At 47.3% G+C, this 14363-nt stretch overlaps 1 protein-coding gene across 1 annotated transcript in view; it reads left to right on the top strand.

The window, feature by feature from the left end:
* LOC116957802 (uncharacterized) overlaps positions 1-14354 on the top strand; it is a 61827-nt gene extending 47473 nt beyond the window's left edge. Inside the window, exons 2-3 of the mRNA XM_032980176.2 lie at positions 513-596; positions 13631-14354. Of these exons, the coding sequence (XP_032836067.2) occupies positions 525-596; positions 13631-14269 (711 nt within the window). The 5' untranslated portion in view covers positions 513-524 and the 3' untranslated portion in view covers positions 14270-14354. The remainder of the gene's footprint in view (positions 1-512; positions 597-13630) is intronic.
* Positions 14355-14363: the final 9 nt, after the last annotated feature.

The following is a 14363-nucleotide window of genomic DNA, read 5'->3' as shown; positions in this document are numbered from 1 at the left end:
ATGGGCGCGTGCGTTTTAGGGAACGGGGCCCATGGGGTTTGTTTTTATGAATGGGCGCCTGTGTTTGTAGGAATGGGCCCTTGTATGTTTGTGAAGAGGCGCGCGCGGTTTTTTGTGAATCCGCCCTTGCGGTTTTGTTCATAGCCGTATGCGTCTTTGTGATTGAATCCGTGCGATTTTGTGAATGCTCCCTTTGCGTTTTGTGAATGGGCGTGTGTGTGTATTGGGAATGGGTCCTTGCCTTTAAATGAAATGGAAGTGTGCGTGTTTTTGTGAATGGGCTCGTGCGGTTTTTTATGAATGGGCTCGTGCGGTTTTTTTATGAATGGGTTCGTGCGTTTTTTTATGAATTGGCTCGTGCGGTTTTTTTTTATGAATGGGCTCCTGCGGTTTTTTTGTGAATGGACTCGTGCGGTTTTTTTATGAATGGGCTCGTGCGGTTTTTTTTGTGAATGGGCTCGTACGTTTTTTTTTTATGAACGGACTCATGCGGTTTTTTTGTGAATGAGCAGGTGGCGGTCGGGATGAGCGCCTCACTGCTGCGTCTCCTGCTGATCACGTGCGCGTGCACGCGCGAGGTGCCGCTCTACCTCAGCGTGAGTCAACCTTCACTCACCAACACTCACCACACTACTCACCAACACTCACCAACAATCACCACACTACTCACCAACACTCACCACACCACTCACCACACTACTCACCGACACTCACCACACTACTCACCAACACACACCACACCACTCACCACACCACTCACCACACTACTCACCGGCACTCACCACACTACTCACCAACACTCACCACACTACTCACCGACACTCACCAACACTCACCAACACTACTCACCACACTACTCACCACACTACTCACCAACACTCACCACACTACTCACTAACACTCACCAACATTCACCACACTACTCACCACACTACTCACCACACTACTCACCAACACTCACCACACTACTCACCAACACTCACCAACATTCACAACACTACTCACCACACTACTCACCACACTACTCACCAACACTGACCACACTACTCACCAACACTCACCACACTACTCACCAACACGCACCAACACTCACCACACCACTCACCACACTACTCACCAACACTCACCACACTACTCATCAACACTCACCACACTACTCACCAACACTCACCACACCATTCGCCAACACTCACCACACCACTCACCACACTACTCACTAACACTCACCACACTACTCACCAACACTCACCAACACTCACAAACAATCACCACACTACTCACCACACTACTCACCAACACTCACCACATTACTCACCAACACGCACCAACACTCACCACACCACTCACCAACACTCACCACACCACTCACCACACTACTCACCAACACTCACCACACTACTCACCGACACTCACCAACACTCACCACACTACTCACCAACACTCACCACACTACTCACCAACACTCACCACACTACTCACCACACTACTCACCAACACTCACCACACTACTTACCAACACTCACCACACTACTCACCAACACTCACCACACTACTCACCAACACTCACCACACTACTCACCACACTACTCACCAACACTCACCACACTACTCACCACACTACTCACCAACACTCACCACACTACTCAACGACACTCACCAACACTCACCACAACACTCACCACACTACTCACCACACTACTCACCACACTACTCACCACACTACTCACCAACACTCACCACACTACTCACCAACACTCACCACACCACTCACAACATTAATCACCAACAGTCACCACACTACTCACCAACACCACTCACCACACTACTCACCACACTACTCACAACACTACTCACCAACACTCACCACACTACTCACCACACTACTCACCAACACCACTCACCACACTACTCACCACACTACTCACCACACTACTCACCAACACTCACCACACCACTCACCAACACTCACCAACACCACTCACCACACTGCTCACCACACTACTCACCACACTACTCACCACACTACTCACCAACTCACTACACTACTCACCACACTACTCACCAACACTCACCAACACTCACCACACCACTCACCACACTACTCACCAACACTCACCACAGTACTCACCAACACTCACCACACCACTCACTACACTACTCACAAACACTTACCACACTACTCACCAACACTCACCACACTACTCACCACACTACTCACCAACACTCACCACACCACTCACCACACCACTCACCACACTACTCACCGGCACTCACCACACTACTCACCAACACTCACCACACTACTCACCGACACTCACCAACACTCACCAACACTACTCACCACACTACTCACCACACTACTCACCAACACTCACCACACTACTCACCAACACTCACCAACATTCACAACACTACTCACCACACTACTCACCACACTACTCACCAACACTGACCACACTACTCACCAACACTCACCAACATTCACCACACTACTCACCACACTACTCACCACATTACTCACCAACACTCACCACACTACTCACCAACACTCACCACACTACTCACCAACACTGGCCACACTACTCACCAACACTCACCAACACTCACCACACCACTCACCACACTACTCACCACACTACTCACCAACACTCACCAACACTCACCACACCACTCACCACACTACTCACCAACACTCACCACACCACTTACCACACTACTCACCAACACTCAACACACTACTCACCAACACTCACCACACCACTCACCACACTACTCACCACACTACTCACCAACACGCACCAACACTCACCACACCACACTACTCACCAACACTCACCACACTACTCACCAACACTCACCACACTACTCACCACACTACTCACCAACACGCACCAACACTCACCACACCACACTACTCACCAACACTCACCACACTACTCACCAACACTCACCACACTACTCACCAACACTCACCACACCATTCGCCAACACTCACCACACCACTCACCACACTACTCACTAACACTCACCACACTACTCACCAACACTCACCAACACTCACAAACAATCACCACACTACTCACCACACTACTCACCAACACTCACCACATTACTCACCAACACGCACCAACACTCACCACACTACTCACCACACTACTCACCAACACTCACCACACTACTCACCACACTACTCACCAACACTCACCACACCACTCACCAACACTCACCACACTACTCACCAACACTCACCACACTACTCACCAACACTCACCACACTACTCACCAACACTCACCACATTACTCACCAACACGCACCAACACTCACCACACTACTCACCACACTACTCACCAACACTCACCACACCACTCACCACACTACTCACCAACACTCACCACACTACTCACCAACACTCACCACACTACTCACCAACACTCACCACACCATTCGCCAGCACTCACCACACCACTCACCACACTACTCACTAACACTCACCACACTACTCACCAACACTCACCAACACTCACAAACAATCACCACACTACTCACCACACTACTCACCAACACTCACCACACCACTCACCAACACTCACCACACTACTCACCAACACTCACCACACTACTCACCGACACTCACCAACACTCACCACACTACTCACCAACAACACTCACCACACTACTCACCAACACTCACCACACTACTCACCAACACTCACCAACACTCACCACACTACTCACCGCTCACTCTCGCCCCTCACCTTAAGCTGCAGTCACAGTTACCCACGCTCACCATTCCTACTCACCCAAACTCACTATTAAACGATAACCTCTTTATAGTTTACAAGGTATGGCACCAAATTAAATAAAATAAAATAGCTTAAAGGCAAATATCGTTTAGTTTTTTGCAGGACACGTGGTGTCTGGAGAGATACGCGGGCAGCCAAGGGCGAATTCGTTCAGTTCAGTTTATTTATAGTGGTATAGCCCTGTGAGCCATTCGGCTCTTGAATCGGGTGCAACCACAACAAACGAAAAAACACGAACAAGAAACACATCTTAAAGTGACTTTGTATTGACTGTGCAAACAGAAAATCCATGGGAAAAAAAAACCAGCAAAAATATTCCTGAAAAAAGCACCATACACCAACGCTGTGTGCAACAAATCCCAGTGGGATGCAAGTCAAACAACAACAACAACAACAACCACAAGACAACTTAGATTAAGGCCATCAGTCTAACTCCGTACTACAACAAAACGAACATGTCCAAACCAAAAAACGTTTTCGAAATCACCAAAAAATAAAGCCATAATTGCAACGTAACAGTGATCACAAGGACTGTGACCGAATTTTTTCAATAAACTACATAAATAACATGTAACACCAAATCCTATAGCCATAGCTGGCTGCATGAGTTACTCCACAACAACAGAAGCATCAGTCGGAGTATCACATTTTTCAATGCACCTTTAAGATCAGCACGCTAAATCAAAATACAGATAATACTTTGCAGCGTCATCCGGAACGAAACATTTTATTTTATTTTACGCCAATGAATAGCAGTGGCAGCTCGGGGTGTACAACGCCTCTAGAGCAGTTTTGAGTGAAGATCTCATAAGTAGTGATTCAAGTTGCAGTTTATTGGCAATAGCATTCCAGACTCTGGGGGCATCAATAGCAAAGGCCCTTCCTCCAGTTTTTGTACGGCAATAGGGAATGTGAAGCTGGTAAATGAGTGAAGACCTGAGGTCAAATTTGTTCTTTGAAACAGAGAGGAGATCCAGCAGGTAGTCTGCGGATTTTTTCGTAAGTACATCGTGAATAAATAAGATCTGGTGCACAAGCCGTTGAACATTAAGAGATGTTAAGTTTGACCCAATGTAGAGATCACAGTGGTAAGTCCTATATGGGCGGTTCAATGCAAATCTTAAAGTCGAGTGATAGATGGAATCAAGCTTCTTCAGTACAGTACTTGGGGCTGATTTATACACGATGTCACAGTAGTCAAGTAGAGGCAGTATGGTAGCTTTCATCAATTCCAAACGGAACATTGGGGGGAAGCAGTGCTTGTGTCGATACAGAAAACCAATTTTTATTTTTGTCTTTTTACCAATATAATCAATGTGATCTTAAAAATTCAGTTTTGAATCCAGGATGACCCCAGGATACTTATAGATCTTGACTTGCTCTATTTAATAATTATTTAAGGAATGTAATTGGGGAAAAATAACTTCCTGCTTTAGTCCTGGTGAGAAGCATAGCACCTTGGTTCTGGAGGTATTCAGGACTAGTTTAAGAGCAACTAGCTGATGTTGTAGTTTGTTGAAATCACCCTGTAGCTTAGCAATCACGTCATCCGGAGAGCGGCCAGCAGTAATCAGTATCGTGTCATCTGCAAAGAAGATTTACCTTGGAATGATCCAGGTCAGTGCCCAAGTCATTGACATAAAGAGAGAACACGAGGGGGCCGAGGATGGAACCCTGTGGAACCCATTTTGTTATCTTAACAATGTTTGACCTCCAACCATCTGTGAATACAGTTTGGGTGCGAGAAAAGAGGTCATTTTAAACCATTTTACTGCGTTTTCGGAAAAACCGAGGCAACTTAGTTTACGAAGCAGGGTGTTGTGGTCTACTGTATCAAAAGCTTTGGACAGGTCTAGAAAAAGACAGGCACAGTACTGCTTATTATCAAGGCTACTGTAAATGTGATTCAGAGAGTCTAATGCAGCAGATGTTGTGCTGTATTTTTTTCGGAACCCAGATTGTTTTAGATGTAGTAGATTGTTGGTGGACAGGAAACTGCTAATTTGGTAGGTGCTTTCGTGACTGCAGGAATTAATCTTTGTTTTTTTCGGTAAAGTCACGTAGAAATAAGAAGCACCAACTCGAGTTTGAACCACCTCTTCGGGGAGGTATGAAATCTGTGTCTTTGTGTTCTCTGCTGGTGTATCTGCCTTTGTGTCTTGAATTGGGTGTATGTCGCTGTGCTATCTCTGCCTATAGTTGTGTGCCCGGGTGTCTCTAAGTGTGTGCTGCGGCGTCCTCTACCTGGGTGTCTCTAAGTGTGTGCTGCGGCGCCCTCTACCTGGGTGTCTCTAAGTGTGCGCTACGGGGCCCTCTACCTGGGTGTCTCTAAGTGTGCGCTGCGGTGCCCTCTACCTGGGTGTCTCTAAGTGTGCGCTGCGGTGCCCTCTACCTGGGTGTCTCTAAGTGTGTGCTGCGGCGCCCTCTACCTGGGTGTCTCTAAGTGTGCGCTGCGGTGCCCTCTACCTGGGTGTCTCTAAGTGTGCGCTATGGGGCCCTCTACCTGGGTGTCTCTAAGTGTGCGCTGCGGTGCCCTCTACCTGGGTGTCTCTAAGTGTGCGCTGCGGTGCCCTCTACCTGGGTGTCTCTAAGTGTGTGCTGCGGTGCCCTCTACCTGGGTGTCTCCAAGTGTGTGCTGCGGTGCCCTCTACCTGGGTGTCTCTAATTGTGCGCTGCGGCGCCCTCTACCTGGGTGTCTCTAAGTGTGTGCTGCGGTGCCCTCTACCTGGGTGTCTCTAAGTGTGTGCTGCGGCGCCCTCTACCTGGGTGTCTCTAAGTGTGCGCTACGGGGCCCTCTACCTGGGTGTCTCTAAGTGTGCGCTACGGGGCCCTCTACCTGGGTGTCTCTAAGTGTGCGCTGCGGCGCCCTCTACCTGGGTGTCTCTAAGTGTGTGCTGCGGTGCCCTCTACCTGGGTGTCTCTAAGTGTGCGCTGCGGTGCCCTCTACCTGGGTGTCTCTAAGTGTGTGCTGCGGTGCCCTCTACCTGGGTGTCTCTAAGTGTGCGCTACGGGGCCCTCTACCTGGGTGTCTCTAAGTGTGCGCTGCGGCGCCCTCTACCTGGGTGTCTCTAAGTGTGTGCTGCGGTGCCCTCTCTGTGTGCCTGACAACTTGTATCATGCTACTTTGTGTCCCATTGTCTCTGAAACCCAGTCCCTCCATCTCTGGCTATTTAAAGCCTCGGTACAGAGCTGCTTTACCTCTTAACTGTGTGCGTGTTTCCCCCCATAGGTCTCTCTACGGTATGTATTATATCACTATCTTAAATTTCACACTCAACCTACTATTTAACAATCTTTGAAATAGTGTATTCAACTAGACCATGCGTTGTGTTTTAACCGACCGTCTGTGTTGCTTTACATAGTTTCCAAATTTTGCTAAACGCTGTTTGATTTAGTGTGATGCTCCGTCTCTCTGTATCCCCTGGTATAGCTGTGTTATTTACCTCTACTTAAGGTCTGTATATATATCTGCGGTTATGTGTTTCCTCTACCTGATGATGATTGCTTGTGTTGCAATCGAAACGTCGTATATTATGTAATTGTATTTTTTCTTATTTCTACGTGACTTTACCGAAAAAACCAAAGATTAATTCCTGCAGTCACGAAAGTACCAAATCGAGTCCCAATAAATTATCAAAAAGATTACCAGCTTCAGAAAAATGAAGGTTAAAATTGTCAACTATTTTTTTGGGATCTGAAAAATATTCCCCATTTCTGTTAAGCTCAACGGGCAGATTGTCTGTTTTGGATTCCTTTTCGATACATTTGATTTGTTTTCCAGAAAATCCTGGCATTTCCATGTGATTCCAGGAGAGTGGAGGAAAAGTAGACATTTTTCGCATGCCTATTTTTTTGACGCATCTATTCCTTAAAATCCTGTATTCTAGCCAATCATTCACCAAATTACTTTTCTGAGCACATGCCCAAGCCTTGTCTCTAGTTTTCATGAGCTTTGTAATCAAAGGATCAAACCATGGTGGGCAGTTGCCTTTAGTTTTAAATCTAACCAACGGAGCATGTTTGTTAAGAATTTGGAGAAACGTGTACCTGAAGGTCTCCCAAGCCGTAGTTAGGTTGGGGATATCACAGACCTTGTCAATATCCGAGTGAAGCACATCATTAGAAAATGCCTGAGTGCTGAAGTGTCTCATAGAGTACTTCTCAACCAATTTAGGGGGGCTTTGGGTTTGGCTGATGATCTCATACCAAAAATGCAGGAGTGATCACTAAGGTTATTACCCAGAACACCAGTCAGTGTGAAATTGTGAGGGGCATTTGTCAATAGGACGTCAAGCAGAGATGACTGTCCCTGATTTTTTAGGTTGGGTCTTGTGGGGACATTTATTAATTGAAACAGGTTAAATTCATCTGTAAAATTTGTGGCCGTGGCCGGCGGGTTTAGCCAATTCCAATTTAGATCACCCACTAAAACTATTTCACCTTTAGGGAGGCCCCCAAAAAGCTCTCTCAGTGCAGATGCAGCTTCAACATCCTTTCCACTCGGCGGTCTATAGCAGTACACTACCAATATCTGTTGATTTTTTGGAAGAGTTATTCTGAGAGCCAAACCTTCAAAGCAACATTTTTTAAACAAGGAGTGAGCTGGTGAACATGCAATAGTATTACGAACATAGATGGCAATTCCACCTCCTTTAGATACTCGGTCAAGCCGAAAAAGGTTGTCGAATTCGTGAAGGGATTTACAGAGTGACATAGATCCGGTCATCAATCCTGCCCCCTCCCTCTCGCCCCCCCTCCCTCGCCCCCTCCGTCTCATCCCAATGACTCCTCATCCCCACCAGCCCCGCGGGAGGCCACTTCAATATCGACACTTTTCACGTTTCATGTTTTAGGTGTAGCCCTGTGAGCCATGCGGCTCTTGAGTCGGGTGCAACCGCAATAGAGAACAACTTAAAGTGACGACGCGCAACAGAAACATCCTGGATGAAGCAGCAAATCTTCCAGAAAAAAAAACCCCACCGTATTACAACGTTGTGTGCAAAAATCCCAGTATGAGGCAAGTCAAACAATAACAACCACAAGATAATTTAGATTCAAGTTATCAGGACAACTCCGCACTTCCGCAAGAAACATGGCTTTACCATATGTTTTAGAAATCACCAAAATGAAGCTATAAAATACAATGTAACAACAGTAATCATAGAAACTTTGATTAAAATTTTACAATAAACGATATACATAACATGTACGACCAAACTTGCAGCCATAGCTGGCAGCATGACACTCCCAGTGTATGATGTGTGAGTGAGTCAGCAGCAGCGTGAGTGAGTGTATGATGTGTGAGTGAGTCAGTGGTAGTGTGAGTGAGTGTATGATGTGTGAGTCAGCGTATGATGAGTGAGTCAGTGTATGACGTGTGAGTGAGTCAGTGTATGATGAGTGAGTGAGTCAGTGTATGATGAGTGAGTGAGTCAGTGCATGATGAGTGAGTGAGTCAGTGTATGATGAGTGAGTGAGTCAGTGCATGATGAGTGAGTGAGTCAGTGTATGATGAGTGAGTAAGTGTATGGTGCGAGTGAGTCAGTGTATGATGTGTGAGTGAGTCAGTGTATGATGTGTGAGTGAGTCAGTGTATGATGAGTGAGTGAGTCAGTGTATGATGAGTGAGTGAGTCAGTGTATGATGAGTGAGTCAGTGTATGATGAGTGAGTCAGTGTATGATGTGTGAGTGAGTCAGTGTATGATGAGTGAGTGAGTCAGTGTACGATGTGTGAGTAAATCAGTGTATGATGTGTGAGTGAGTCAGTGTATGATGTGTGAGTGAATCAGTGTACTAGTGAGTCAGTGTATGATGTGTGAGTCAGTGTATGATGTGTGAGTGAGTCAGTGTATGATGTGTGAGTGAGTGTATGATGTGTGAGTGAGTCAGTGTATGATGTGTGAGTGAGTCCGTGTATGATGTGTGAGTGAGTCAGTGTATGATGTGTGAGTGATTCAGTGTATGATGTGTGAGTGAGTCAGTGTATGATGTGTGAGTGAGTCAGTGTATGATGAGTGAGTGAGTCAGTGTATGATGTGTGAGTAAGTCAGTGTATGATGTGTGAGTGAGTCAGTGTATGATGTGTGAGTGAATCAGTGTACGAGTGAGTCAGTGTATGATGTGTGAGTCAGTGTATGATGTGTGAGTGAGTCAGTGTATGATGTGTGAGTGAGTGTATGATGTGTGAGTGAGTCAGTGTATGATGTGTGAGTGAGTCCGTGTATGATGTGTGAGTGAGTCAGTGTATGATGTGTGAGTGAGTCAGTGTATGATGTGTGAGTGAGTCAGTGTATGATGTGTGAGTGAGTCAGTGTATGATGTGTGAGTGAGTCAGTGTATGATGAGTGAGTGAGTCAGTGTATGATGTGTAAGTCAGTGTATGATGTGTGAGTGAGTCAGTGTATGATGTGTGAGTGAATCAGTGTACGAGTGAGTGAGTGAGTGTATGATGTGTGAGTGAGTCAGTGTATGATGTGTGAGAAAGTCAATGTATGATGTGTGAGTCCGTGTATGATGTGTGAGTGAGTCAGTGTATGATGTGTGAGTGAGTCAGTGTATGATGTGAGTGAGTCAGTGTATGATGAGTGAGTGAGTCAGTGTATGATGTGTGAGAGAGTCAGTATATGATGTGTGAGTGAGTCAGTGTATGATGTGTGAGTGAGTCAGGGTATGATGAGTGAGTTAGTCAGTGTATGATGAGTGAGTGAGTCAGTGTATGATGAGTGAGTGAGTCAGTGTATGATGTGTGAGTGAGTCAGTGTATGATGTGAGTGAGTCAGTGTATGATGAGTGAGTGAGTCAGTGTATGATGTGTGAGAGGGTCAGTGTATGATGCGTGAGTGAGTCAGTGTATGATGTATGAGTGAGTAAGTGTATGATGTGTGAGTGAGTCAGTGTATGATGAGAGAGTCAGTGTATGATGCGAGAGTGAGTCAGTGTATGATGTGTGAGTGTGTCAGTGTATGATGAGTGAGTGTGTCAGTGTATGATGAGTGAGTGAATCAGTGTATGATGTGTGAGTGAGTCAGTGTGTGATGAGTGAGTGAGTCAGTGTATGATGAGTGAGTGAGTCAGTGTATGATGAGTGAGTGAGTCAGTGTATGATGAGTGAGTGAGTCAGTGTATGATGAGTGAGTGAGTCAGTGTATTATGAGTGAGTAAGTGTATGATGTGTGAGTAAGCGTATGATGTGTGAGTGAGTCAGGGTATGATGAGTGAGTCAGCGTATGATGAGTGAGTGAGTCAGTGTATGATGAGTGAGTGAGTCAGTGTATGATGAGTGAGTGAGTCAGTGTATGATGAGTGAGTGAGTCAGTGTGTGATGAGTGAGTGAGTCAGTGTGTGATGAGTGAGTGAGTCAGTATATGATGTGTGAGTGAGTAAGCGTATGATGTGTGAGTGAGTCAGGATATGATGAGTGAGTTAGTCAGTGTATGATGAGTGAGTGAGTCAGTGTATGATGAGTGAGTGAGTCAGTGTATGATGTGTGAGTGAGTCAGTGTATGATGTGAGTGAGTCAGTGTATAATGAGTGAGTGAGTCAGTGTATGATGTGTGAGAGAGTCAGTGTATGATGTGTGAGTGAGTCAGTGTATGATGTATGAGTGAGTAAGTGTATGATGTGTGAGTGAGTCAGTGTATGATGAGAGAGTCAGTGTATGATGCGAGAGTGAGTCAGTGTATGATGTGTGAGTGTGTCAGTGTATGATGAGTGAGTGTGTCAGTGTATGATGAGTGAGTGAATCAGTGTATGATGTGTGAGTGAGTCAGTGTGTGATGAGTGAGTGAGTCAGTGTATGATGAGTGAGTGAGTCAGTGTATGATGAGTGAGTGAGTCAGTGTATGATGAGTGAGTGAGTCAGTGTATTATGAGTGAGTAAGTGTATGATGTGTGAGTAAGCGTATGATGTGTGAGTGAGTCAGGGTATGATGAGTGAGTCAGCGTATGATGAGTGAGTGAGTCAGTGTATGATGAGTGAGTGAGTCAGTGTATGATGAGTGAGTGAGTCAGTGTATGATGAGTGAGTGAGTCAGTGTGTGATGAGTGAGTGAGTCAGTGTGTGATGAGTGAGTGAGTCAGTGTATGATGTGTGAGTGAGTAAGCGTATGATATGTGAGTGAGTCAGCGTATGATGAGTGAGTGAGTCAGCGTATGATGAGTGAGTGAGTCAGTGTATGATGAGTGAGTGAGTCAGTGTATGATGAGTGAGTGAGTCAGTGTATGATGTGTGAGTAAGTGTATGATGTGTGAGTGAGTCAGCGTATGATGAGTGAGTGAGTCAGTGTATGATGAGTGAGTGAGTCAGTGTATGATGAGTGAGTCAGTGTATGATGAGTGAGTCAGTGTATGATGAGTGAGTGAGTCAGTGTATGATGTGTGAGTCAGCTTATGATGAGTGAGTGAGTCAGTGTATGATGAGTGAGTGAGTGAGTGTATGATGAGTGAGTAAGTGTATGATGTGTGAGTGAGTCAGCGTATGATGAGTGAGTCAGTGTATGATGAGTGAGTGAGTCAGTGTATGATGAGTGAGTGAGTCAGTGTATGATGAGTGAGTGAGTCAGTGTATGATGCGTGAGTGAGTCAGTGTATGATGTCAGTGAGTCAGTGTATGATGTGAGTGAGTCAGTGTATGATGTGAGTGAGTCAGTGTATGATGAGTGAGTGAGTCAGTGTATGATGAGTGAGTGAGTCAGTGTATGATGAGTGAGTCAGTGTATGATGAGTGAGTCAATGTATGATGAGTGAGTGAGTCAGTGTATGATGAGTGAATGAGTCAGTGTATGATGAGTGAGTGAGTCAGTGTGTGATGAGTGAGTGAGTCAGTGTATGATGAGTGAGTAAGTCAGTGTGTGATGAGTGAGTGAGTCAGTGTATGATGAGTGAGTCAGTGTGTGATGAGTGAGTGAGTCAGTGTATGATGAGTGAGTGAGTCAGTGTATGATGAGTGAGTGAGTCAGTGTATGATGTGTGAGTAAGTGTATGATGTGTGAGTGAGTCAGCGTATGATGAGTGAGTGAGTCAGTGTATGATGAGTGAGTGAGTCAGTGTATGATGAGTGAGTCAGTGTATGATGAGTGAGTCAGTGTATGATGAGTGAGTGAGTCAGTGTATGATGTGTGAGTCAGCTTATGATGAGTGAGTGAGTCAGTGTATGATGAGTGAGTGAGTGAGTGTATGATGAGTGAGTAAGTGTATGATGTGTGAGTGAGTCAGCGTATGATGAGTGAGTCAGTGTATGATGAGTGAGTGAGTCAGTGTATGATGAGTGAGTGAGTCAGTGTATGATGAGTGAGTGAGTCAGTGTATGATGCGTGAGTGAGTCAGTGTATGATGTGAGTGAGTCAGTGTATGATGTGAGTGAGTCAGTGTATGATGAGTGAGTGAGTCAGTGTATGATGAGTGAGTGAGTCAGTGTATGATGAGTGAGTCAGTGTATGATGAGTGAGTCAATGTATGATGAGTGAGTGAGTCAGTGTATGATGAGTGAATGAGTCAGTGTATGATGAGTGAGTGAGTCAGTGTGTGATGAGTGAGTGAGTCAGTGTATGATGAGTAAGTCAGTGTGTGATGAGTGAGTGAGTCAGTGTATGATGAGTGAGTCAGTGTGTGATGAGTGAGTGAGTCAGTGTGTGATGAGTGAGTGAGTCAGTGTGTGATGAGTGAGTGAGTCAGTGTATGATGAGTGAGTAAGTCAGTTTACGATGTGTGAGTGTATCACGGCCTTCTTCCCGCCATCGCGATACCCCCCCCCCCTTCTCCCCCCCCTTCTCCCCCCTCCTTTACTCTCCTTTCCCCCCACCCCCCACCCCCCCCCCCCCCCCCCAGGTGTGCGTGAAGGGCACCGACTGCCTGCTCTGCTGCTCCGGCCGTGGCCTCTTCGTGCACCTGGGCGAGGCGGCCCCTCTGAGCCCCCTTGTGGGCCCCCTCTATGGGGGTCTCGCCGTTCGCGCAGGGCCCCACAACCCCGCGATGGCGCTGCGGCTCGTGGAGGAGGAGGAGGAGGAGGCCCGCGTGGCCTTCAGAAGGGACGCGGCCTCCTCCTCATCCTCATCCTCCTCCTCCGCGGCCGCCGCCGAGCCACGAGTCCACCCGCGGGGGTCGCTGCGGTTGCCCGACGCCACGGCCGTGGGCCCCGGGACCGGAGTAGACGGCGGGGTGCGGGCGTGGGCCGGCCCTCCGCTCCTGCCGCCCACGCTCGAGCTGGGGCCGGGCGGAGCGAGACTGGCGGAGCGAGGCGTGCGGTCGAGCGGCGGCGGCGACGGCGGCGGTGGCGGTGACGGTGGTGGTGGTGACGGTGACGGCGGTGGCGGTGACGGCAGGGAAGTGAGCAAGCGGTACGGCGGCTTCATGCGAAGGGTCGGCCGCCCCAAGGGCCGCTGGCCGAAGCGCGCCAAGAAGAAGCGCTACGGCGGATTCATTCACCGCTTCTTCGGCCTCGCGATCCGCTCGCCGCGCCTCGCGTAGCGCATCCACGCCGCCTCGTCGTGGAGGAGGAGGAGGGAGTAGTGGTGATGAGGTGGGGGTGATGAGGAGGGGGTGGTGATGAGGAGGAGGGGGT

The sequence above is a fragment of the Petromyzon marinus genome, chromosome 43 (assembly GCF_048934315.1).
Source record: "Petromyzon marinus isolate PM22_M1 ecotype Great Lakes invasive population chromosome 43, UKy_Petmar_22M1.pri1.0, whole genome shotgun sequence".
Classification (NCBI taxonomy): Eukaryota; Metazoa; Chordata; class Hyperoartia; order Petromyzontiformes; family Petromyzontidae; genus Petromyzon; species Petromyzon marinus.
This window is presented reverse-complemented; position numbering and strand designations above follow the sequence as displayed.